This window comes from Lissotriton vulgaris, chromosome 5 (genome assembly GCF_964263255.1).
Source record: "Lissotriton vulgaris chromosome 5, aLisVul1.2, whole genome shotgun sequence".
NCBI lineage: Eukaryota > Metazoa > Chordata > Amphibia > Caudata > Salamandridae > Lissotriton > Lissotriton vulgaris.
Window position 1 is genome coordinate 324,433,266 of NC_141693.1, and position 25,281 is coordinate 324,458,546.

General features: G+C 44.2%; 1 protein-coding gene across 2 annotated transcripts in view; it reads left to right on the forward strand.

The window, feature by feature from the left end:
* The window catches only part of ARHGEF16 (Rho guanine nucleotide exchange factor 16), a 340,813-nt gene that overhangs the window by 287,474 nt on the left and 28,058 nt on the right, over positions 1-25,281 (forward strand). For both annotated transcript variants that reach the window (XM_086921558.1, XM_086921559.1), the window contains exons 9-13: positions 17-91; positions 1,133-1,225; positions 4,049-4,200; positions 9,794-10,003; positions 20,605-20,681. In XM_086921558.1, the coding sequence (XP_086777684.1) occupies positions 17-91; positions 1,133-1,225; positions 4,049-4,200; positions 9,794-10,003; positions 20,605-20,681 (607 nt within the window). The remainder of the gene's footprint in view (positions 1-16; positions 92-1,132; positions 1,226-4,048; positions 4,201-9,793; positions 10,004-20,604; positions 20,682-25,281) is intronic.

A 25,281-nucleotide genomic window follows, 5' to 3' on the forward strand; every position in this document is an offset into this window, starting at 1 on the left:
TATTAATTATTTCTAGACAATTTGTCAGAAAACCGATCCTTGCTCTCCGGAGTATGAAGCCACTGCCAGAAGCTTAAAAGCTATCAGCAAGGTAAGACCCTGCTCCTTTCCAAACCTGCGACGAGCGTGTACCACTTGTCACCAGCTCTCCTCTTTGATTATTTCACACTATCAAGTTGTGCTAAAGGTCCTCTACTATTTTTGGGTTATGTCTTTTTTCCATGGACTGCCGATCATTTTGTTCTTAATAGAGGCACATTCATGGCACACCTGTAATGAGAGAATGATCTCACCACTCTTGAGAAAACTTATTACACCTGAGTAGTAGCTCTCAGCACATGCCCATGTCTCTGCCTCCTCCATATTAGGCCTAAGTGTAAAAGTCGAAGCAACCGATTAAAAAAGAGAAGATTCCACGTACACCATCCCACCCCCATTTTGTCCCACAACTTGTCTCTGTACATGCAGGTGGTGGCTAGGCGGCGTCCCAAGGCCATCATTCCTCTAACAGACAGTCAGTGACAAAAGGAGTTGTATATCGACCAGGCCCAGGTCAATTTGCTACACCCTTCCCACACTTTAAAAAAAACGTCTTTCCGCTGTCCCCCGACACAGATGCAAAACAAAGCCCATAGGCCGGGGGAGGGGAGGGGTACGCCACTTACTATATATCGAATAGCATGTGCACAACTCTACACTTTAAAGAATGCTGCATGTCACCTCTGAGTTTCATGCCCTTGTAGATGCATTGGGCCTTTGGATTTCCGGCCATGTGTTCATGGAACTCTTCAATAATGTAATGTGTAGTTGGAATACAAGTCCATGTATGGGAGTAATTTGGATTATATACATTGGAATTTTTGTTAGGATGATTTTTCACCTTTCCGTGGACAATGAAATGCATGCTGTTGTTTCATGAAAACACTTGTCCTTAACAGCAGAGCTAAACAATAAAACTGCGGTTGTACGCGCTACATTTAAAAACGTTACCTTATGATTGTTCTTTCTGTTGCACTAGGTTCATTTTTTACTAATAAGGGAAGGATCAAAAACAGAAATTTCTATAAAATATGTACTTTGTGGAAAAGACTGCACAAAGGAGTTCTTATTGGTTAGTTTTCTGTTTTAATAGCTGGTTAGGAAATGCAACGAGGGGGCACGCAGAATGGAGAGGACGGAACAGATGTACACCTTGCAGACGCAACTGGAATTTGGCAAGATCAAGGTAGGAATGTGTCCTAAATGACGTCATGGATGTTCATCTGTGCATACAAGCTAGATTTGTCTTGATTTTTAAATAAAGGGTCTCTACCATGCAATAATCTACCTAGGTAGAGTTTGAAATCGCTCAGTTTTCTCAATTTTTTACATAAAACTGTGGAATTTTCTCACGCTGTGCATATTGCAATCTCTTGAGCCCATATACTGATTGTGCATTTGTTGGTTTGCCCCTTTATCTTGATTTTTCAGGTGTTTCTTTAGTTGTGAGGCATTTGGTACCCTCCTAGGCGTGTGGTCTGCATTGCAGAAATATGCTCTGGTATTCAATCGTTGCCTTGTGTGCAAGTTGCATTTATTGGCCCTTTGTACTGGAGAATGACATTCACTTAAAAGTTTTGTACATTTCAGGACCACAACTTGCCAAGGAGCTATTTCACCTGATGCCGTTCAGAGCAAAGGATGATAAACTTTTGCAGTTTCACCCAAAGTAGATGGAATTTGTATCTTTTCCCAGACTTGAACTATATAAGACCTTGTCAGTCTTTTGATAAAAGTTTGCTAATACTTGTTTTGGTTGCGCTGGTTATCCCTCTTAGTGGCCTCTCTTGTATCTTAAAGTAGTCCGGCACTTGATCAGACCAATCTTGCTACAGTAGGAGGACATTTTTTGGTGATGTTCTAAGCGAGCAGCCAGTTCATGTTGACATGTTATGAGGATAAAGCCAACTGACTTAACTGAAGTTCATACAACCTTCCCACATTTTAAGTATAATGGTATCCCTTGAACCATCACTGAAAGCCTTTTACAATCACAGTTTTACCAGTTTGGATATTAAGGATTCCACCAGATCCAATATGACTGATTCAAAGAATAACTGTTAGATGGTGTATAAATCACAATGATAGTATAAAAAGAGTTCTGCAGGACTTTGACCACCAACTATTCATTAAACTATACTACCCTTGAGACTTCCAGAAACTACAAGGCACTACATTTCTTCCTAGACTGAATTGTGACAATAGCTGAATATTATCAAAATTTGTATCACACTTCTACATCTTCTAATTCACTCATATCACCTTTTGACTACAACAACCATCTCACCTTCTACTGTGGAGTGCCCAACTCCACCATTCACTTGTACAGTTCTTCAAGTCCAACTGACGCACAGATTTTCTACTGCCTTGCAGAAGTCACTAAGGAGGTTAAGCACATGTTGGCTGGATAGTTCTTCAAGTCTAACTGACGCACAGACGTTCTCCTGCCTTGCAGAAGTCACTAAGCGGGTTAAGCACATGTTGGCTGGATGCTTTTTAGAAGCTATCTGTTGCCTGAACTGTACGTCTTTTCACATGATAACACCTTTGCACATTGATGTATTTAGACTTTGACATGGTGCTCTGTTGTCCAGTTTAAAAAAAAAAAAATCTGTATGGAGATGAATTTATTGTTGTATGCACTACTAACTGGCTTATAACGGCAGGTTTGTGCATATGAATATAGCTGTGTGGTTCTGTCATTTCAACTGTAGCTCTTGGACGCTTTCAACCGTCTTGTACTTCCACCTCTAGTGGTGATGCACCGAATGATATAGCACCACCTGTTCCCTTTGGCCTTGCTGTTTGGAAAATATATTTATTTATGTGGATGTGTGACAGCAGTTTGTTCACTGCCACCTCTTTTTATAGTTTACTCTATAGATCATGGTTGGTGAGGGGGGCTAGCTAGGCAATTCCAGTGAGGTATAATACAAGATGTTTAGATAGAGCCTGGACGGCACATGTGCTGCTCGGCGAGACATGCTGTATTAGAGTATGGATTTTAAGCTCCGCCCATATTTTTCATTGGCTTTTTTGTGTCATTGTCCTTTGTAAATGCTGACTTCTGATTTGTTAATAGGCTTAGTACCGCCTTGTCTTCATATATAACCTCCTATGAGGACAGGCCCTTTTACTTCTGTTACATGGTATGCCCTATTTAGCCTGTAAAAAGAACAATTGATGGAGAGAATGCAGAACAATGTCATATATTCCCCCACAGTACAGAGCTCTGGGCCCAAATCCATCATTCTTTTGCTCACCATGCCATTCCAGTTTGGACCCAGCCATATGCAAATCAGTCTTGATCCTGCGCTCAGTGGGAACAGTCCAGCCTGAACTGCCAGGCAGGTCCTCCCTTGACTGGAAACAAGCTTCCTAGGACTGGTTTTGGGCTTTCAGCCCTCATCAGCCAGGATAGCTTGACTCCAGTGGCATGGAGGGTACGGGACCCACGTCTGGGCATACCCGTCCCACTCGGGGTGACAAATGCAAAAATAACAATTGATGGACAGAATGCAGAACAATGTCATAAATTTGCCCCAGTACCGACCAGGATGCATGTTTCCGGTTCAGGGAAGACCTGGCTTGGCATTTCGGGATGGACTTCCCATGAGGTACATGGTCAAGTATGATTTGCATATAGCTAGGCTTGAACTGTACGCAATACATTTAATAATCACCTTTCTTATTTGGAACATGTTCATGACTTTCCTGCTTATGCTAAGTGTTGGCTGTGTATTTTGTTTTTGAGTGGTGGGTAAGGGAGTGATGAACTCCACATTTATCTTCATTGATTTAAAAAACTTCATGCAAATGTCCTTATTTCAAAGCCTAGTCTTTTTAATCCTGCCTTTCTCAAGCAATAGACAAACGTGTGACAGACATGTTCAGCAGTCTGACATGTTTCTCTGAACTTGGGGATCCTTGATACGGTGTAATTGACATACGAAGATAGAGATGAATTTATCAGACACAAGGCATCAGTGTCACATTTTCTTTCCTCCAGCCTTTCCCGCTGATATCAGCATCTCGTTGGCTTCAGAAGCGAGGGGAGCTCACGCTGATTGAGGAGTCAGGAATTTTCCGCAAAGGTTTTGGAAGGCCGAGCTGCTACCTCTTCCTATTCAATGATGTCCTGATCATAACTAAGAAGAAAAGGTACCGAAACATGTCGTTAGATTTAGGGAACTTGGCAAAAATCAATTTATATTTCTCTGTTTTTCTGTTTTCAGCATACCTTTTTTGATTTTGTGTATAAAAGTCCAGAAACAGAAATTCATTCCGGTGCGAAGTATAAAATCCAACAAACTTATGGTTTGCCTTTCTCACAGTCCTTATTGGGGACAAACTCCTTTGCGTCACCTCATGTCATTGAATGTTCTAGAGTAGAGATTTGAAAACTCTGCAGATTTTCAGTTCGAAAACTTTACTGTATGGCGCCAGACATTCTGCTTTCCTGCAGAGACAAAGAGTTATGGGAGCCCAGGTGACGTGGTCAGGGGGCCTGCGGAGACATGGGCTAATGGAGAACTGGGGGTCCAGAGGAGACACTGGCTAAAGGGGCCAGAGGTGAGGCCATGAGGAGGCAAAAGACTTAAAGGGCAACAGAGGAGAGAGGAGCCTGTGGTAAGATGGGGCTACAAGTGGATGACTGCCAAATATAAAATAGTGCTAAGAAGCAGTAGGTGGCAGAGGGAAATTGAGCCATGAAGGGAGGGGCCAGTAGAAACAGGGAGCTTTTTAGAAGAGGAGTATAAGAGGGGTATAGTGATAAGAGGAGATTGGGGCAAAATCAGTGGGCGAGGGGGAGTGGTACCAGAGGAGACATTAGGCAGGAGGAGGGAGTATGGCCATAGGAGACACTATTGTACATTGTAAGGGGGGCCAGAGGTGAGACAGGATAATGGGGAGGCAGGAGGAGCCAAAGAAACAAGGAACAGCGGAACAGGAGGCCCAGAGGGGACAAGGGACAGAAGAGGTAGGAGATGGGCCACAGGTAAAATCAGGCTACAGAGTAAACAAGACAAGAGGAGACAAGGGCTAGGAGGGAAAGACATGTCACAGGGCAGTGGGTGCATGTGGTTCTCAGGAGGCACTAAGAGTAGTTGACATGGAGTTCTGCTAAAGGAGACCAAAGCTTCCTAGCCTTGCCTGTGGCAGTCATTTAGTTGAGGAGAGCCACGGGTTACATGTGTGAAGGGAAGATAGATCCCACAGGGCATGTATGATTGAATCACCACAACAAGCAAGCAAGAGCGGAAGTGGTTGCCAATTTCTTTTTCTGAACCTTTGAGAAAGCGAGTTTGTCTGCCTTATTTATAATGACACCCTTTAAAGTGTTACATCACATAGTTATCAGTATTTGCCCATTGGGGAGGGTGGGGGTTACACGGCCAGGCCGGGCCAATCCAGCCTCACGGCTGAAGGCTGTGCGTAGCAGGCTTTAGGGTGCCCGCAGTGGGGTGGTAGCAGGCCCTGGCCACCGCCCCAAGCTGCAAACACAGTGATGGACATCTGATATTACATTAAAAAGAACAAATTACTGAAAGCACAGGTTAAAGTGGCGTTCTAGTTAGGAATTCTAATAATATCTTACTATACCTTGCCCCTGTACGATGCACAGTGTTCTTTGAAATGATGTCATTTGATATGTCATGAGTATTGCTATGGATGCTACAATTTAATGTGGTATGTTATTTATTCTGAAAGGATATAAGCTATGCATGGTGAAGTGGGGTGTTTTAGTTCACGTAGTCTGCTTCAATATTTGTATTTTTTCATTGAATTTGTATGTTCTTTTATTTTTCTCGATAACTTGTAATGGAGTGGCATGGCAAACGGTGGTGTAGAGTAAAGTACCGTTGAGTACACTAGTGTACAGTGGAATAGGGTGGCTTTGAATGGTGTAGAGTAGAGTGATAAAGGGTGCAGTGTTGAAGAGTGGTGCACAGTGGACTGCAGTGAATTGGAGTGGTGCAGAGTAGAGGATAGTGGTGAAGTGGACTAGTTTAGAGTGTAGTATCGTAGAGTGGTACACAGTGCCGTGTAGAGCAGTGGAGTAGAGCGGCGTAGAGTGGAGTGGGGTAGAATAGAGTGGCGTAGAGTACAGTAGCACAGTGTAGAATAGTTCAGAATAGCGAGCAGTGGCGTAAAGCAGGGTGTAATGGCATAGACTGCAGTGCCGTTGAGTGGTGCAGATTAGAGTGGCATATAGTGCACTGAGGTAGAGTGTGATCCAGTAGAGTGAAGTGGGGTAGAGTGGTGTACAGGGCAGTTGCAGAGCGCAGTGGCATAGAGTGGGGTAGAGTGCAGAGAAGTGGGATGGAGTACGGTAGAGTAGAGAGCATAAAGTGCAGTAGTGTAGAATAGAATGGCATAGAGTAGAGTGTTGTACAGTAGAGCAGCACTGTGTTGAGTGGCGTAGAGCAGTTCAGACTAGATTAGAGTACAGTGACAGAGTAGAGTGCAGGGACCCAGAGTGGACTGACTGGCATAGAGTGCAGTGGTGTACACTAAAGTGGTACAGAGTGCAGTGCTGTGGAGTAGAGTGGCATAGAATGCAGTGGTGTAGAGTTGTGCATAGTAGAATGGCATATAGTGCACTGGGGTAGAGTGCAGTAGAGTGGCGTAGATGGGAGGCGAGTAGTTTGACCTGAAGTTGGATAAAATAGTCACGTAGAGTGCAACGGTGTAGAGTAGAGTGCAATAGCGTACAGTAGAGTGGCATATTGTGCACTCGGATAGAGTGATATGAAGCAGAGTGGTGCATAGTACGATATAGTGCAGTGGTGTAGAGTGGTGTACAGATCAGTGGAGTAGAGTCCTCTGGCCTAGAGGAGAGTGGTGCAAAGTACAGTAGAGGGGCGTTGAGTGCAGTGACATAGCGCAGTGTGGTGCAGAGTATAGTAGCTTACAGTGCAGTGGTGTAGGCGCAGTAGCAGTAGAGTGGTGCAGAATAGTGTCATGACATAGGGTGTTTTGAATTAGCTTGGAGTGCCATAGGGTAGAATGGAGCAGACCAGAGTAGTGTGGCACCATAGTAGGCAGGCCCTGGGCCAGAACCCGCTCTATCCCCGAGCCTTTTTGGGCCCGTGAATCCTAGATATATAGATAAATCCTTGCCACAGTTTGAGGAATCTTCACAGAACTTTGCAGACCTATTCCATTCAAACCTATTCCATTTTCTACATTGGCTGATGATGCGAAGTGTCATGGTGATTAGTTAATAGGAGAGGGTGTGCATGCCCCTGCCACCTGCCCATGAGCCAGCAATTGGCCCGGGGACCCCATCCCCCGAGGCTGGCTCTTACATTGTGTCTCAGAGTCAACCCAAGGGGCACAGTGGTTTTCCTGCCCGCCGGCAGAGAAAGACATTTGCTCCCACCCAGCGGGAATAACCCCTCTCCCGGGTTGCCTGCATGTGGCTGGGTTGGCTGCAAAGACTGGCCGCAGGCCAGCCCCTGCGGCCAACCCCACGCAGGCACCCAACCCTGCACCCGACATGGGCCTTGGCCATGCTCAGCAAAGGGTTTGGCCACAGGGACCCAACCCCGTGCCCATGGGGGTGCGGTGTTGGCTGCGACCACATCCACCAGGGCACATCCATATAGTGAATGGGGATGAAACATGAATCCCCCTCCCTGATTTCAGCCCCGGGACCCCCTCTCCAGGCATGCTGCCATCATAAGTAAGGGGGAGGGGGGTCATGTGGGCCACCTCCCCAGGCCAATTTGGTCCCAGGGACTCCTCCCCCAGGGCCTAGGCAACTGTTAGTATGGCAGGTAGGCCGCTCTGCCCCCCCTCCCCGGGCCCATTTCGGCCCCAGAAACCCCATCCCCAGGGCCCGATCAGTCATAAAAGTGGGAGGGGGAACGCAGCCCCCCCTCCCCTGGCTGATTTTGGCCACGGGGACCTCATCCCCTTGGTCTGGCCAGTCAGTGGTGGGTGCCCTGGCTCCCACCCAGGTCACCCACTGCCTCTTTGTTGGGGGCCGTTCTCCTCACCTCCAGCGTGAGGCAAAATAGTTTCTGCATGCAGGGAACATCAAGTAATGCAGGAGGAATTTTTTCATCTGTATCTCTGCCCCAGATGAAATGTCTGCTCCCAGCGGGCAGGAGCATTTTTCTTGCTCTTGCACGCTGGCAGCGGACTACTGTTTGCTAATGTAAGCCCACTTGGCAACTTTTTAAAGCACTTGTATCTCAAAAACGATTCAGTATATTAACACCAAACCAACGAAAAAAGATTATTTCCGAGTAAAGTGCTACTTTCATGCAAAATCTGGGGTAAATCAATTTATCAGTTTGGGCTGTAGGTGAAAAGCATAATTTACTGTGAGAGTTAAAATGTGAAAACAGAATTGCCTATAAACCCACTTTTTGAAAAAACGTTCTCCCCTGCACTGATCTGCATTAAAAATTGGCATACTGGACCTTAGCTGGCTACACCAAGCAATTGTCAAATGTGTTGCGAATTTGTCCAAGAGGTCAAAAGTTATAGGGAAATCATGTATTTTCAATTGAAAGTGTGACTGAACCATACCTACACAATGGCCATTGACACTGAGCAATGAATATATATTTAGGGTTGTCATTCAAGCTTATGGGAGGCTTACACCTACAATTCTCTGTTTGGGATAGTTATTCAAATAAGGTGGAGTGCATACCTACAGCTTTATCCCTCAGAATGAGTACATTATTGAAATGGGGACACATTGAGAAACACTTATATATGAAAGATTTCTCATTGGGTCTCAACATGGTCCTTCTCCGGCGCTCCTCTCCGTTACATGAGTGAGCTTGATGGTTTCTGTTATTACTGAACAGTACTGTAACAATGATTAAAGTGGTAAAATTACAGTAGCATTTAGTCCCTGAAGTGATAATAAAAAGGTTCTGTCACCTCTTTCTCACAGAACACTGTTGAGGCATAGTGAAAGGAACACAGGTGTCAGATTGTATATCCGAGTTAAGACTGTTTATGTGCACTAGAAGCCTCTTTTGGCCGAAACATGTTCAGTATATCAAAGTGAACTAATCATCTGACTTATTTTTTGTCTCAGTCCTTAGAATCAATAATTTCAGGCTGTTCCCCCCTCAGTACTGGCTTTACCCTGTGAGAACCAATCCTACCACACCGTATCTTGCCCTTCGTCATCTCCATCTATAAGTAGGCCAGCAGTATGCTGCTTCTTCATCTAACAATAACCTGTATCTGTCCCTCAATCCGCCTAGTGTCTGTAGCATAGATATCATTAGTTCAGCAGGTCCAGTACAGTGACAATATAAAGGGCAGTATGGAGTATAGGTGTCCTTTAAAACACACCAGTGTATTAGTGTTCCTGGTGCATGCCATAGCTACAGCACTGCTTACCCTCAAGCGCTATCAAATGGAATGTGTTTCGTCGCCAAGATTTCACATGCTTTCGAACGCTGATGGATCTTCTGCAGCAATTTAAACTGCTGTCAGCATTTGCTCTGTAATCACTGTTATTGTAATTAAGTTATGATTGACTTAAATGATGAGACCTGGCAAGTGATTTCAATCCAAGGGTTTTGTAAAAGTCATATTCTTAAATTGCAGTTGTATTAAATCATATCATGTGATGGCATTTTGGTGCAACAGTATTTCATGTGAACAACTGAAGAGAGAAACCTTTGTGCATGAAGTAGCGGGCAGATGTTTTAAAAACAATAAACAGGTGGTTGTAGGAGCCGTTTTCAACATGTGCTTTAAATTCTTTCCTGTGCAGCGATGAGAGCTATGTGGTGATGGACTACGCCAAAATGGATCAGCTGGCAGTCGACAAGATAGACACTAATGATCCTCAGTCGTCTCCACCAGTCAAGTCTGGAACAGGGACTCTGAGCCGCAGCTTGTCCTGCCCTTATCTCTTCCAAGTGACCATGAGGAAGAACAGCGAAGGGAAAATGGAGCAGATCACGCTGTCTACAGAGTCTCTGTAAGTGAACACCTTGTTATTTTGCCAATGTTTTAGAGCACCCGATGTGTGCCAGAAAGGGTGTTATGGATGGCAGTGATTGCTTTATTAGCAGCAGGGGTCAAGAAAAACACCCAGGAGAGTTTCAGTAAACTACGCTTCTATATGCAGAGTGTTATGCTTCAATGACCTAGAGTTTTTAAACAATTCTGCAATTATAACACAGAGAAATCAAATTATTTACTACGTTGGAATGTAGAGACTTGGGTTCAGGCCATGCTTTACATCACATTCTGTTTTCTGTAATCTGGACCCTAATCGACTCGATACACCACCACACTGTGCACAACATATAAGATTTAAGATGCTCGCGGTGGTGCGAATGCTTCAAACCGGTGCAAATGCCCCGAATAGCACTAGGTGTACTTTTTAAGCTTATCTATTCAATTAGAAATATGAATCTCCTATAAATCTGTCTAGTTATAAAACAGACATAAGTCTGATCCAAACTAATTAGACAAATGCACTAAATGCAAGAAAATAACCTCAGAAATATTTTAGCACATTACCAAATCATATGTGGCTTGAAACAAAGGGACAGCTTTTAGTCACGTGCAGGGCTGAATATTTGAGACAGTTTTCTGTAAAATTGCCCACAAATATGAGAAAAGATGTAAGTGTATTCCAGGTGTTGAGCCTTAGGTTTTGAATCTTCTCCCCGCCTGCTGAGATGAAGGTCCAGTTGGTTGCCGGGATATCAACCACAGTTGACAGGTTTGCTGGAGGATATTGGATGGGTAGCCTGGTGTTCAGCCATAAAGTATATAGTCTACTAGTCTCTATTAGGGTCTTAAAGTTTGTTCTGTTTTTCACCAAAAGTTAATGTAATTCTGTCCTTTCTCGTGTGATGCAATCTGTTATTGGGCAAAGATGAGCCTAGATGCTCTTTGTAGCTTGGAGAGGTCCTTGATGGTAGGCGCATGTGAAAGGAATTGCAGTAGTCCTGGATGTCGGTGACTAGTGCGATTTTAATGGGGAGCTGCAAGACTGGAGGATCAACCCCAAAGTTGGGGTTTTGTGGTGGAATAGGTCCTTATGGAGGTAGTCATGGGAATATCACTATCAAATATAACTTCCAAGATATGTGCTTCATGGGCAAGCTTCAGAATGATGCCTATCCCGTGAAGCCATGAGAATGGGAGAGATGAAATATCTCAGGTTCCATGTGAAGAATTGTTTATTTCTGGCTGTCGAGGGACAACTATGTTATTGTATTCCATGTTTTCCCACAAAGAAGACAAGAATGAAGGACCACAGATCTCTCTCCAAGTGTGAGGAGATGTGTATAGTGTACATGAATGCTCGGTATTGACTAGGTTTGGCAAGTGGGTCTGGACAGTACCCACTCTGTTTGGAGTTGTATGTTGTCTTGTGTACTTGGGATGTGGTATAGCCGTGTACAACCTTCTATAGGAATGAGTTGGACTAATTTCTTTGATAGATCGCCTCTTGTAATGGCAGAGATTAGCCAAAATTAATGTTAAATATTCCCACTGGTTTAGAACCATTTTCTGATGCACCACCAACACAGTTTCTACTCTATGATTACACAGTAAACCTGGGGTTTGATTTATTAGCCAGGAGGGAATCTCTTTAAACTAAAACTGAGGTCCGAATGTACACACAAAAAAGTATCTTCAGAATGACTTAGCATCATGATGGATAGATAGGCAACATCGTTAGACCTTATATGCTTGAACAAAGCCACTAGATATGAATAGAAATCTAAAAGGAGTAAAACAGAGATCATTTTGATAACAAATACAATTGAAAAGCTATAGTTAATGGATGCCCTTATACTATTCCAGGAGACTCATTCTTTGTAAGTCAGAAAATGAGCCTTAGAAAGCAAATTATGTAAAGCAGTTTTTCATTAGCCAACAGTGAATGAAAGACTGGTGCAATCTGTACACATCTGCTCTAGTTACTTTTCTGAGGCACAGCACACTCCCAAAGATCAGCATGTACCATCACACAGAAGGCTGAGTTGCTAATCAATCCTCCTCAAAGGCCCTCTCCCTTGCCTAGAATGTCCATTAATTGTGCGTTATAGAATTTATTGATGTCACTCGAGCCAAAGTCTCTTGTTTGCTTACTAGGTATGACGTTAGATAAGATATTCAGATTGTACTCATATTATAGATATACCATGTTTACTTACAGGTGATTTGAAAGAACAGTCTTGATCCATTGGTCTGTTATTGTCATTCACATTTTTGATCCACCTACCACAGCAGAACGCATGGAGCAGTTATGTTTTGCAAAAACCATGACAAAGTCAGAAGGCTGGCAGCCAACACCAGCCCTATTGGTTTTCTTACCCAAATGCTAATGGGTCGATGATATAGACACTACTAGGATGATAGGGAATCACAAATTTGCTAGCATTCGCGACAAGAATTTGCAATTCTATTAAGGACACGGAGCCGAGGATTATGCTTCTCAATCGTTACTAGAAGCTCACAGCAGCCAATGAAAATGTTTGCTTTTCATTCAAATAACGTTAAACACTACATATCCCATCATGTCTCACATATAGGCACGCCCCCCTAGTCCATAAGAGGCCTCTGCCTGCCGCCATCTTCCTCTTTCTTTCCGGCGAACAGCTCCAACAACAACTTGGAAAACTTTGTAACTCTTCCAACGGGAAGGATCAACATCTTCAGGCGAAATATCCTGGCATTCTCCGACCTTCAGTCGCTCTTTTTATCAGAACCTGGAAGAAAGGATATGAGACCGTAACCACCATAACCACTGGGTGGGCAAGCATTTATATATATATATATATATATATATACATGCCGGGTGGGATAATCCTCGCCTCCGTGTCCTTAATAGAATTGCAAATTCTTGTCGCGAATGCTAGCAAATTTGTGATTCTATGTCAGGACCGGAGGCTTCTGATTAGGCTTGTTTAACGCTTATTAAAAACTACAGAGGTAATATCCCCCACCGGCTTATAATAAAAAGTCTTGAAGGTCGATTCTGACGACCAGTCTGCACTACGCATGATATCGTGAATGCTGGAACCCAACATGAATGACTTCGATGCCATGGCACCCCTGACAGAGTGCGCACCAAAAATGGTGATGTCAATGCCGGCTTCTTTCATAACATAACGAAGCCATCTGGCAATGGTGGCCGCAGCCACTGCTTTGAAAGGCTTTTGCAAGGCGATCAAAAGCTGCGAACAGCCCTGAGGCCTAATAGCCGCTGTACATTCCTCATAAGTCTTTAGACATTGAACAACACATAACTTTTCATTCTCCTGAAGTGCATTATAAGAAACATGAGTAGATAATGTCTTAGTGCGTCTAACAATCTGAAAAGAAACTCCTTCCGGAGTAAATACTCTACCTGTTAGCTCCAGCGCGCGTACATCCGACGACCTCCTGCAAGCCGAAAGGCAAAGCAACATGGCTAGTTTGGCTGACAATTGCTTTCTGGATAGAAGGGAATTCGCTGGCCATTTGTCAAAGAGGTCCAAAACCAGAGATACGTCCCACAATCCGGAGTATTTCGGTTTAGGAGGATTTTCCACCCTAATGCCTTTAAGTAATTTGCACACGACAGGGTGTATACCTATTGGCTTCCCATCCAGCTGGCCATGGCCCGCTGAAATGGCAGATCTGAAGTTGTTGACCGATCTATAGGCCAAACCCTCTGATGCCTTATCCGTCAGGAAATTCAGCACATGGGGTAAGTCGGCCCCCACGGGATCCAGGTGTCGTTCCACGCACCAAACATTTCCAGGCCGAGGAGTACCTTTTCCTCGTGGCAGGTGCCCAGGCCTGCTTGATGAAATCTGCAGCCCTGCTCGAAATCCCTGGCACTTGCCACTGTTGCCTGAAAGCCTCCAGGCCATCAGCTGAAGTCTGCCTTCCATTATCAGAGGGTGCCTCTCCTGATGAGGGCCCAGCATCAGCGTCGTCGACTCCGGGAGGAGTCTGGGTAGGTCACAGCTCCACTGCATCAGCTTGGGGAACCAAGATTGCGACGTCCACCAAGGCGTCACCATGACCACCTCTGCCCTTTGCCTGATCACTTGCGACATCGCTCTGGGGATCAGCAAGAAGGGGGGAAAGGCATACTGCACCCCCTGCGACCAGTCCTGGAGAAACGCGTCCGTCGCTTGCGCCAACGGATCCGGCCTCCAACTGAAGAATCCAGGAATTTGGAACGTCAGTCTCGATGCGAATAAATCCGGCGCGAACGGACCCCAAATCTCCTCCAGCCACTGGAATATCCTCGGGAGCAACTTCCAGTCGCTGTAGTCCCTGAGGTATCTCGAGTTCCAGTCCGCTACTTGATTGGACTGACCCAGAAGATATTCCACAATTATCGATATCTGATTGAGAAGGCAGTAATGCCAAAAGTCTTTGGCTATCTGCACAAGCATGGACGACCTCGTGCCGCCCAACTTGTTGATGTATCTCACTGCCGACACATTGTCCAGACGCAGGAGGATACAACAGGATGTCTGCTTCGGGGACAACGTTCTCACAGCGAACGACCCCGCTAGCATTTCCAGACAGTTGATATGAAGGGAAAGCTCCTCCGGGGACCATCTCCCTCCTGTGGAGATGTCTCCACAACGCGCGCCCCAGCCCCAGCGGCTGGCGTCGGACTCTATCGTGATTTCTGGGAGGGAGCCGAAGATCGCTCGGCCGTTCCAAGCGTCGACGTGTCCCAACCACCATTGCACCTCTGTCCTCACTTCTTGCGTGAGGGGAATGCTGTCCGAATACGAGAGACCCTTCTGAAGATGCCTGATCTTCAACTGCTGCAGAGCCCTGTAATGTAGCGGGCCCGGGAATATCGCTTGGACTGAAGACGCCAGAATTCCTACCATTCTTGCCAGTGCTCTGAGGGAGACTGTCTGACTGTTTAGCAGCTTCCTGATCTCCCTCTTTAGATCCTTTAGCTTGTCCTTCGGAAGGCACAGCTGAGCTATCACGGAGTTCACTGTGAAACCTAGGAAATCTATCACTTGAGTGGGAACCATGACCGACTTCTTGGAGTTTATCACAAAACCCAGATCCTGCAAAATAGTCGTGGTCAACTGGAGGTGCCGCAATAGTCTGCTGGCACTGATCCACTATTAGGATATCGTCTAGGTATATGATGAGGCGTAAACCCCTCTCTCTGAGGTACGCCACTACAGGCTTCATCACTTTGGTGAAGCCCCAAGGAGCCGAGGAGAGCCCGAAAGGCAGAACCAAATATTCGTACCATTGGTTTCTCCACCTGAACTGCAGAAATCTGCGATGCGGGGGAAATATCGGAATAGAGAGATACGCGTCCTTCAGGTCCAGCCGGACCATCCAATCGCCAACCTGCAGAAGATCCGTCAACAGATGGATGCCCTCCATCTTGAAATGATTGTACGTCAGAAACTGATTGAAGTCCCTGAGATTCAACACCAGTCTGTTTCCGCCCCCTTTTTTCTGTATAACAAAAATATTGCTGCAGAAACCGTGAGGACCTTGAGGACTCGGTGCTATCGCGTGTTTCTGCAGCAAGGTTGCGATCTCCTCGTCTATAAAACTGGTCTCTAGTTGGGAAAAACGGAGAGCTGTCAGTACGCCTGACTGAACAGGACGCGAGTAAAACTCCAAGTGAAAACCCTGAACCGTCTGCAAGACCCAAGCGTCTTGTGTAAGTTCTTTCCACCGCCCCAGGCAGTGTTGTGTCCGACCCCCCAAAGGAAGAAGAGAAATATCTGCAAGTCTCGCCTGAGTTCTGCTGGTGCTTGAAGTTCCTCCTGCCATTGCCGGATTGGTACCGGTTCTTGCTGAACCTCCTACGGGAGGGATAGAAGGTTCCCCCACGGGTGGAGTCATAGTAATTTCTGCCTCTGCCGAAGTCGCCTCTATGGGAGCCTGGAGGACCTCCTCGGCCTGACGAGCGACCCCCGCCTCGTCCGGCCCTATTAAAAACACCCTGGTTCAATGCCCGACTGGGCCTTGTCTAATGCCGTAAAGGTACCCACGTATTTGGAGACGTCTTTGACGAACTTGTCACCAAACAATTGGCCCTCTGCAAGGGGCCCCGGCTCTGCGTCCGCAAGCTCTGTCAGGTTGGAATCCATCTTCATAAGCAATGACTTCCTTCTCTCCGCCGAAATAGCACAATTTGCGTTGCCCAACAAGCAGATGGCCCGTTGGGTCCATCCGGCCAACACATCAGGGTCTACAGGGGTAGAGGCCTCCTTGGCCGCCAAGGCCATCTCCAACATTTTTGCCAAGGGGCCGATAGCATCCAGCATCTTGTCCTGACACCCCTTCCAAGCCCTGTCTAAACCTCTTTTAGGATCCTTCGTAAACTTCTTTAAAAAGGTTAGAAGGCTGGGGTCTATCTCAGGCGTTCCCGCCACTCGATTAGGGATGTCGGGTCTGGGGCATTCTGACCGCAAACGATTCCTCACTTCTCTCGGGAACCCCTTGCGTAAGTTCTTGGAGGATTGCGATCTTCTGAAGTGTCCGTATCCGTATCTGTTTTGGTACTAGTGTCTGTGTCTGTGTCAGTATCATGGACCCTACGCTTAGCTGTGGCTTTGCCTCCTGCGTATGAACGGTCCGCCATGTCCGGCAAGGTAGCTAAGACCTGAGTATGAGGCCAAGTGGCAGAGTCACCTGAAGGTGGACCCGAGGCCGAAGCCTCCGTTTTTTTTTCTGTGGTTTTGACGAAGCCATGTCTCTTGGCGAAACCCTCGAGTTGTCGTCTTATAGGACGAAGGGCTGAAGCAAGGGCTTGCTGCACCGTCTCTGGGACCGTAGTCTCCAAAGCCCTATTAACGGAGGACTGGACCGAAGCGTCCAAGGCACTAACCAGGTTGTCCTCCAAGGCAGCCGTCTGCCTGGTCTCAAAATTCTCCTCCTCGGTATATTCCTCATTATACTGTTCCCCTTCTGACATCATGATATAATGTGGAATGATCCCAGTAGAGGCTCCTGACACCGCAGGGTCAGGCACAAGGAGGGTCAAGGGGGGGGGGGGGGGGGGGGGGGGGGAGGGTCAGCCCTCACAGCACACACAAACACTACAACCTTCAACCCCCTCAGCAAAGCTGTGGTCAATAGGGGTCAGAGACCCAGGCCACCACCAATTTCCAGAGCGTGTGCACACTCAATATAGGCCTTATTCGTATTTTGCAGCCTCTCCAGGCGATTCACGAGGCAGAGGGACACCTTCCTGAACTCTCCGCAAAAAAGCGCAACTGAAACTAACTTTGGGGATCGCGCCGCGACGTGCAGCCCAAACGCGACTGAATCCTACCAGAAAGGAGCCCAAATTCAGCGCGTTTGGACGCCCGCCGCGACCGAGAGCCACCCGGCCAGAATCCGCTTCAGCAGCCACAAGGGAAAGCCAGCTGCGCATGCGCAAGACGCGCCATCACTGAGGGGACACACCGGGATAAACAAACGGGCTCAATGTAAATAAAGGCGTCCGTCTGCCTCCGGTCAGCGACCGAAGCTACCTTCGCACCGCGAGGCGCGTTTCCGAGCCACAATGAGGAACAACAAAGGAAATGAACGGCGGGCGCCGAGGCAACCCGCCGATGCACCGCTACTCCCAATAATAAACCGGGTATATGTTTTACAGAATATACAACCCACAGTCCATCCTGGACCGACCAACCCGGTTTAAAACAGTGCTAAATAACAATAATCATAACATATAGATAACCATAAGACTGAAGATCAGAGGGAGTAAACGAAGGTGCACTTAGCTCTGTGAGCAGCAAAGAAAGAGGAAGATGGCGGCAGGCAGAGGCCTCTTATGGACTAGGGGGGCGTGCCTATATGTGAGACATGATGGGATATGTAGTGTTTAACGTTATTTGAATGAAAAGCAAGCATTTTCATTGGCTGCTGTGAGCTTCTAGTAAAGATTGAGAAGCATAATCAGAAGCCTCCGGTCCTGACATAGAATTGGAATGGTGGGGTCATATTTCGAGGTACCCTGGTCCTGCTTGCATTGTTGTAAGAGTTATTCATATTCATTATCTAAGGCGGTGGCTCCCAAATGGTTCACCAAATGAAGCAACATGGGGTACTTAAGCTTAAAAAAAAATGGCAGCTACTGTAGTATATACCTCTAATAACTGTTCTTTGGTGGTTTCTTTACAATTGTTCTCTGTTGCTTGTTTTTTAATTAACTCTGGGCCTGAAGGTGGCCGAGGTATTCCCCATTTCGTCTAACAACTTGGCCAGAACAGTTAATACTGATCAGTGTTTGCATATGATCAACAGACAGAGAGGGTTAAGCCCTTATTCAGGATTTAGAATTCTGCTGGAGTGCTTCTGCAGTCTCTTTTGCTGTTGATCCAGCGGAAGCGTGTGTAAACTTTCTCTAGAGAATTAGCAGACATATGTTATTTAACACACCATAAACAAATCCTCAACAACACTATTCATAATATCACAGAGTTTGGCTTATGAAAACTCTGTAGCAAACACACTCATAAGGTCCTATGATTGATCTTTGTAACAGCTAATAGGGACTCCAAGATAATTAGAGACAGAAAGACACTGCTTCATTAGGACCAGGAATAAAGAAGTATCAAAATAAGAACAAACCTACACAATATCAATAATATCAATGATAAAAAAATGATAAAGAAACAAAACCCATGAAATAGTAATCAAAAACCTTTATCTAAACTTCAAAATGAACTGTCAAAACAAGAAAATACATTAGAATCAGTTTCGTTTATCAGAATTTTATTTTAAAGAGGTAAATCGCAATACATCACAGCTTAGAGCTGAATATACCATCAAATAACATTTGTGTGTGTGTGTGTGTGTGTGTGTGTGAGAGAGAGAGAGAGAGAGAGAGAAATATATCATTGTAAAATACATATACAGTTAGGAATCATTCAAACCAAAGCTAGGATGTAGATTTTTAAAGTCAGGACACAAGATGAGTTAACTAGAAAGCCAAAGTAAAGCGAACAATAGCTAAACCCACTTGACTTCGCCAGCTGGTAAAGTACAGGGTAATCAGGAGAGTTCAGTTTAGAGAAATCAGAGTTCAAACTGACAGCATGTCAGGCTTGTAATTGCAATAGCCAGGAAAAGATTTATGCACAGCTCTCTCTAACATCCTTTTCCCCATGGGGTAATTATACCTTCGGATGTCCGCACAAAATATTTTTTTACAAATTAGCAGGATTTCCATTGGTCAAGATCTGTGGTGCCACTGTGGTGTGATAGCTTTTCATCCCAAATCGTCCAGAACACATATGTAATGTCTTTGTTCACTGTTCATATCATTTTTATGAATATACAATATCATTTCCTTTTGGAAATAGGAAATGCAATTGCTAGTGGCGTGTCCGCTCAACACGCTCTCCACTAAGCTTGAAACAAGGTTGATACAACTATTTAGTTACTGAGAATATGTCTATTATTCAAACAGTAGGAAAGAAACTTCTGTGATAATACACATAGCTAGAATGCAATCCGGTAAACATTTCTAAGCCATCCAAAGGAAATAACATTGAACTAAAAACATTTTGAATTGCGAGGCCTACATGGAAAACTACAAAAGCTTCATTTTTCGAATGAATAAACATGCTAAAATTGAAAACAAGAGAAGAGAAAAAAAGGTGCACAAAAATGTCATTTTCATTAAACATATAGGCATAGTCAGTTTACGATTCATTATAATATGAGCATGCATTTTCTCTCTAGTTTTTATGTTATCAAGAAAACTTTAAACAGGAATTTTCTTCTTTAACATTGGTCACTTTCATATTATGCTAAACTACAGTTTGCATTAATACTTTTTCACGTTATTACAATGCATTAATAGATTTCTCTCATTGTCATAAATGATTTATTCTCAAATCAGTTTGACACTTCTGCATTCTTTTACGATGCATTTTTACCTTTCACTTATTCACGAGACACTTCTGTTAGTCATGTTTCTTAAATAAGTATTAGTATCACGCCCAATAGGCAGGATTTAATCAAGTCTGTTTATCTAAAATAATCTTGCTCCATCACTTGATCACCCGGGGATCTTTTGACTGCTTCCAAAAACTGTATACAAAGACTCCCCTCTCTTCCTCGACTGCATTTGCGCCTCCCAGCAGATTCACAATTTTTTGCCTGATTATTTTATTTAGGAAAAAAGTGTTGTGTTATTTCCACAATTGTTGACAATATTCACTCTCATGTACCACCAGCAACTGCTTGGGACAATCAGGACTCGGACAACATGCAAGCAGAGTTTGCAGTCAGCTCTAAATTGTTGAGCGCAAAACTGAACATAAATGAAGTTTGCTCCTATTTAGCTCTGATATCAGATTTTAAACTGATTACTGAGGATTCAGATCTGTTATATGGAGTTTCAGTTGGTATTTTAGGTTCATTGCTTCTGCATACTGGTGTCATAAAGTTAATGATGTACTGACTGGATTTCATGTTTTCTGGACTCTAGAAAATTCTTATATTTTGCCTATTGTTAATGAACAGCAGCTCCAAAGTGGCTGCCTAGTTTTCTGCTCTTGATCTGCCCCTGGTAAGTCTTGTTTAACTCTTTCCTGACTGCAGGAGCGATCGAGCGCGCTGGATCACTGCCTTGGAACATAAAGAAGAAAACAAAGAAACAGGAAAAGCAGACCGCAGAGGTAATAATCGAAACAGTCACCCAGGTCACGTGCTATTTTATGAATGTGTCACTTTCTTAGTCATGAAATCGGAGTACTTTGTACCTTTCAACATGACAGGTGCAGCAATTGTGTTAATATGTAACTGAGGCGAGAAAAATTCTCTGAATAAGTAGGTGAAGTGTACCTCCACCAGTCCTCCAGGCGCCTCGTTGATCCTGTGCCTTTAATGTTGTGTGAAATGGTATGACACTGATATTATGTGCTTAATTTTGGGGCGCCCTGCCCAAACTTCTGTTTTTTTTATTGTACCTGTAATACTATGTCATTTTAACTAAACAAACATGTAAAGAAAGGATGTAGATATACATATATTTTTTTTAATATATATATATATATATATATATATACGTAGGTGATTTTATTAATATCTGTTCCCACTGTAGACTCTAGGCCCCCACAATAATTTAATAAGCCGCTCCAGTGTAGCTCAGTGATAATGGCCTTTAACTTTATCGCTGCTTGATCTCTACGAACCACGAGGAGCATAAATAGTTCTATTCATTTTCTCAAAGACCAACATCTCTGTTTCCTACTTTCGAGCCTGAAAGTCTCACTGTCATTTTCATTTTTGCAGATATAAGTGTCTTGCATATCATTTTTAATTGGTCAATATTGTTTTACTATGTTGTGCATGTTGAGGTTACTGTACTTTAAAAGAACTGTCACATTGTTATTCATACCTTTGCTGGTATTGTTTGATAAGATCAATAGTGAAAAACATATTTACTTGACTGTTTTATTGAAAAACATGGTATTTTCTCGATAATCAAGGTTAGACCTTTTGAAAAGATGTCTATAAGTGGCTGTAATTTCAGGAAGGTAAATATTACCTCAGTATTGTGGAGAAGGGAACAAAATAATGCCACAATATCATGTGGTGGTAGCTGATGTGCTTTAAGCTGCACCTAAAAGAGCCAACACACAGCTGCTTTGGTGAAGAAAGAGAAAGGAGTGCAAGCCTCAGCTGTAATACAATCTTCACAGTGAGCAGGGTTTCCAACAGACCATAAAAGCAGGGCCGGACTGGCCATAGTGGGCACCGGATGTTTCCCCAGTGGGCCGTAAGAGTGGGGGCCGGTTCTGCAGCAGTGCTGCAATATCGGCCCCCTGTAACAAAAGCGGGAAGGAACGGTGCTTCTCACTAGCATCCATAACCCCCCTCCCCCCCCAAATACTACTGGGGCCGGTCGAGTAGATTGCCAGGGCTGCTTGCTGTTCCCAGTCCGACCGTGCATAAAAGGTCTGTGGCAAAGCCAGTCGAGACCAAATGACAGCACACTGAACTCAGGGGAACCTTTGAGCTCTTTCTTATCACTCCTGGTAGCAGCTAGGAATGAGTGCATATTGTGGGTCATGCCTTCATGGGCCTGACTGTTTGGGTTCAAAACATAGATGTGCAAATCTGTTTGAATACAAACCGGAATCTGCAAATTGCACACCAACTTGTTTGAGAGCCGGAATCAACTTGGATACAAGAAACTTGCTTTGTAAATTGTCCATTAGAACATCTTCCCCTTTGCGAATAGGATACCACCCCAACTCTGTGTCTGATCAATGGTTGGTGTCCTCGAGTGGCATCACTCCATTAGCAATAAATACATGTCAGTGCAACTTGAAATTAGAAGGCAACGCCCGTTTCATACCCTCTCCTAATAATGATTTGGAACTAGTCACAGAACCCATTTTGTGAGTCAGAAATACAGTTCTGACTCACAAAGTGGACTTTGTTTGTAACAAAACCGTGTTGATACTGGCCGGATGTGATTGGGGCACCCAAAAACAAAAGGGCCACCACAGAGTGAGGTCACTCATTTGTTATGTACTGCTTCTGAGAAGAGCTCCCCATTTCGCCCTGTGAGGGCTTTAGTCTAATCTGATTTACTTCCCCGTAGTGCCCCAAGGAGATCCACAACAGCACCAAAAAGTAACAAAAATGTTTTTGGGCCTGCAGAAGTTGCATTGGCTGCTCCCAACACCCCAGGACATTTTGCAAAAACCCACCATAAGTTTCTAGGGGCAATCAAATGATGACCCTCAAAATAGGTTAACTAGTATTTAAAGACTACCGGAGTAGAACTTTTGTTCTGTTGCTCTTAAGCGCAGGGACCACAAGTGATAAGTTCTACGGCTGCATTATAAGGCCTGAAGTGGTTAATGAAAGATTCCGACACATGCTTGTGATTGCTATGAAATGCTTTAATTTAAATACTTTACTTACAGCGATCATTGATAACGTTTCAATGCTTATGTTTAAGTGTGGTTATTGATGCAGTTGATTTTAAGTATGAATCCAGACATGGATGACTTCAGGGATGAAATCCATGGCTGTTTTAATGTGGTGACACCTTTGCAAAACCAATAGGCCTGCCCTATGATTGACTGGTCTAATATATTAATGTGATTACCCTTCCTTCAAACCCAATAGACTTGCCTTCTTTATTGATGTGGTGCCTTGAAAAAGCATATATACCTGCTTCATTTAAAATGGCACCCTCAAATATATTGTGATGATCTGGTTTGGGGTGGGGTATTGTGATTATCGTGGTCATGGCCAGCTAGCAGTCAAATGTGATTTGAGAAAGTCAACAAGGGTATTTTCATCTAGCTGATGTACATATTAATGCCTAGTACTTAATAGTGTGTGCACAAAAATGTACTTTTCCTTTTCAGAACAAAGGCACTGACTCAACAATAATTTATAGATTGCTGGTGTGTGCCAGTGAATGGAGATTACTAACCAACAATTAGTTGGCCTTGGACTGCGGTGATTTGCTCCCGTGAGGGAGTCAAGTACTCTAAGGTAGTCTTTCCTTGGCCTTGTACAAATTCCGAAGATAAAAAGAGTACGCTGCGGGGGAAAGGGGTTCTCTTTTTTAGAGTCCAAACTCTGGAGTACACTACCACTACATCTTAGAAGTCCACGCAATAGATTGGCATTTAGGAAAGAAATCAAGACCTGGCTCTTCCTCCAACACTAACGGGCTGCGTCAGTAGTGCGCTCTACAAATACCGTCAGTCAGTCAGTACTACAATGGGGTACTTGGTTCCTAGTAAAGAGACTATTGTAGACTTATTACTTGCACGGGACTCCGATACTGCACAACTAGTAACCAAATTGCTTCCACTTGGGGTGTTCAAAAATAAGAGAGAACTGTGTAGAATATTGTATTCTATAGAGGTATTCTCTGTTACAATGATGTAGCTTAGCTTTGCAGTCTTGTAAAATAAAACCAGGCTGGTTCTGAGCCTAGGTCACCTCCTTGGGTATTAGGAGTCCATCTGACAGCTAGGAAAGTGCCTAGGTTGTGATTACGCAATGGTTTTCAAGCTAATCGGTGAACCAGAAGTCCGTATTCACCAATTAGTTAGATTTTTAATAAATAATACAATGGCATGACGATCATTTCTCTAGCCCTTTTCTAAGTCCACTTATGAAAAATATAACTTTTACTTTTACAATGAGGAAAGACCACTGCACCCTACACAGACATTTCACTTTCAGTTTTGTTACCTTAAGGACATGCCAGTCCTAATTTTTGACATGCTACACTTTTACATAATATAGATCTTCTGTTCAAAGGTATATTACGTTCCCAAATTCTGTGAACCACACGGGATTTGTAACCGCAAAATATATTTTTCCTATTTACTTAGGCCCTGTTGAGAGTTTAAAACATCTTAACAATTCCTAGAAGGGCTTTTGCAACACTGTCCGAATTGAAAATAGAAGAGGTCGTGAAAGGGGGTCCCCCTTATAAATGTGATTTGGATAGGAATGTATTGCGGTCACAAAACATTGAACAAATTATGAAATTGCAAAGGTGGTTGTATCTGATTCGTAAAGGGGAAGCTCTCCTCATAGCAAAGATTGCTTCTAAGTACCTTATTTGCTGTTTGGGAATACAGATGCGGGGACGCAGGTATGATGTTCTTTGTAGGCTTCCATCCTTGCTTGAACAGCCAATTACTGTAGGTTGGAAACTGAGACCTTCCTATTCAATAGTCATTAGGCAGGTCATTTTGTGACCCCCCCCCGCAAATTTATAATTTGTGATGCAACTTATTAGTACATAGGTCTACTGCAATTTGCGTTTGCAGTTCAGTCGGCCTGCAAATTGAACATCCCTAGTTTGCAAATGATAATAGTACCCCAAGGGCTGTGTTCTTAGGACGTGTGTGCTGCAAAATGCTACTTTTATAGAACTTTGCTTTGTTTAACATAGGGTTTTAAGCATGTGAACAGGTTTCCTTTGCCATGTGTGGGCTTCAACTTCTTCTTACAGCAGTTCGGGTTTCTTAAAAAGATGCCCTGATGTTGTGCACTGGGGTAACAGTTCAACATGCTCCAAATGGACGGTCAATTAATCCAGCAAACACATTTTGGGATTCATCCAAAAGGATGCACCTTCCTCACTCCTGAAATGGGGTGAAGGTAAAAATGCCTGTATACCACAACTATACCAGTGCATCCCACCAGCCATTACTGCTGTCATGGACGTGCTATAGTGACATTAGTCACCCACTCTAACAAGCATTTGCAATGCATAAGGTCTCGCAT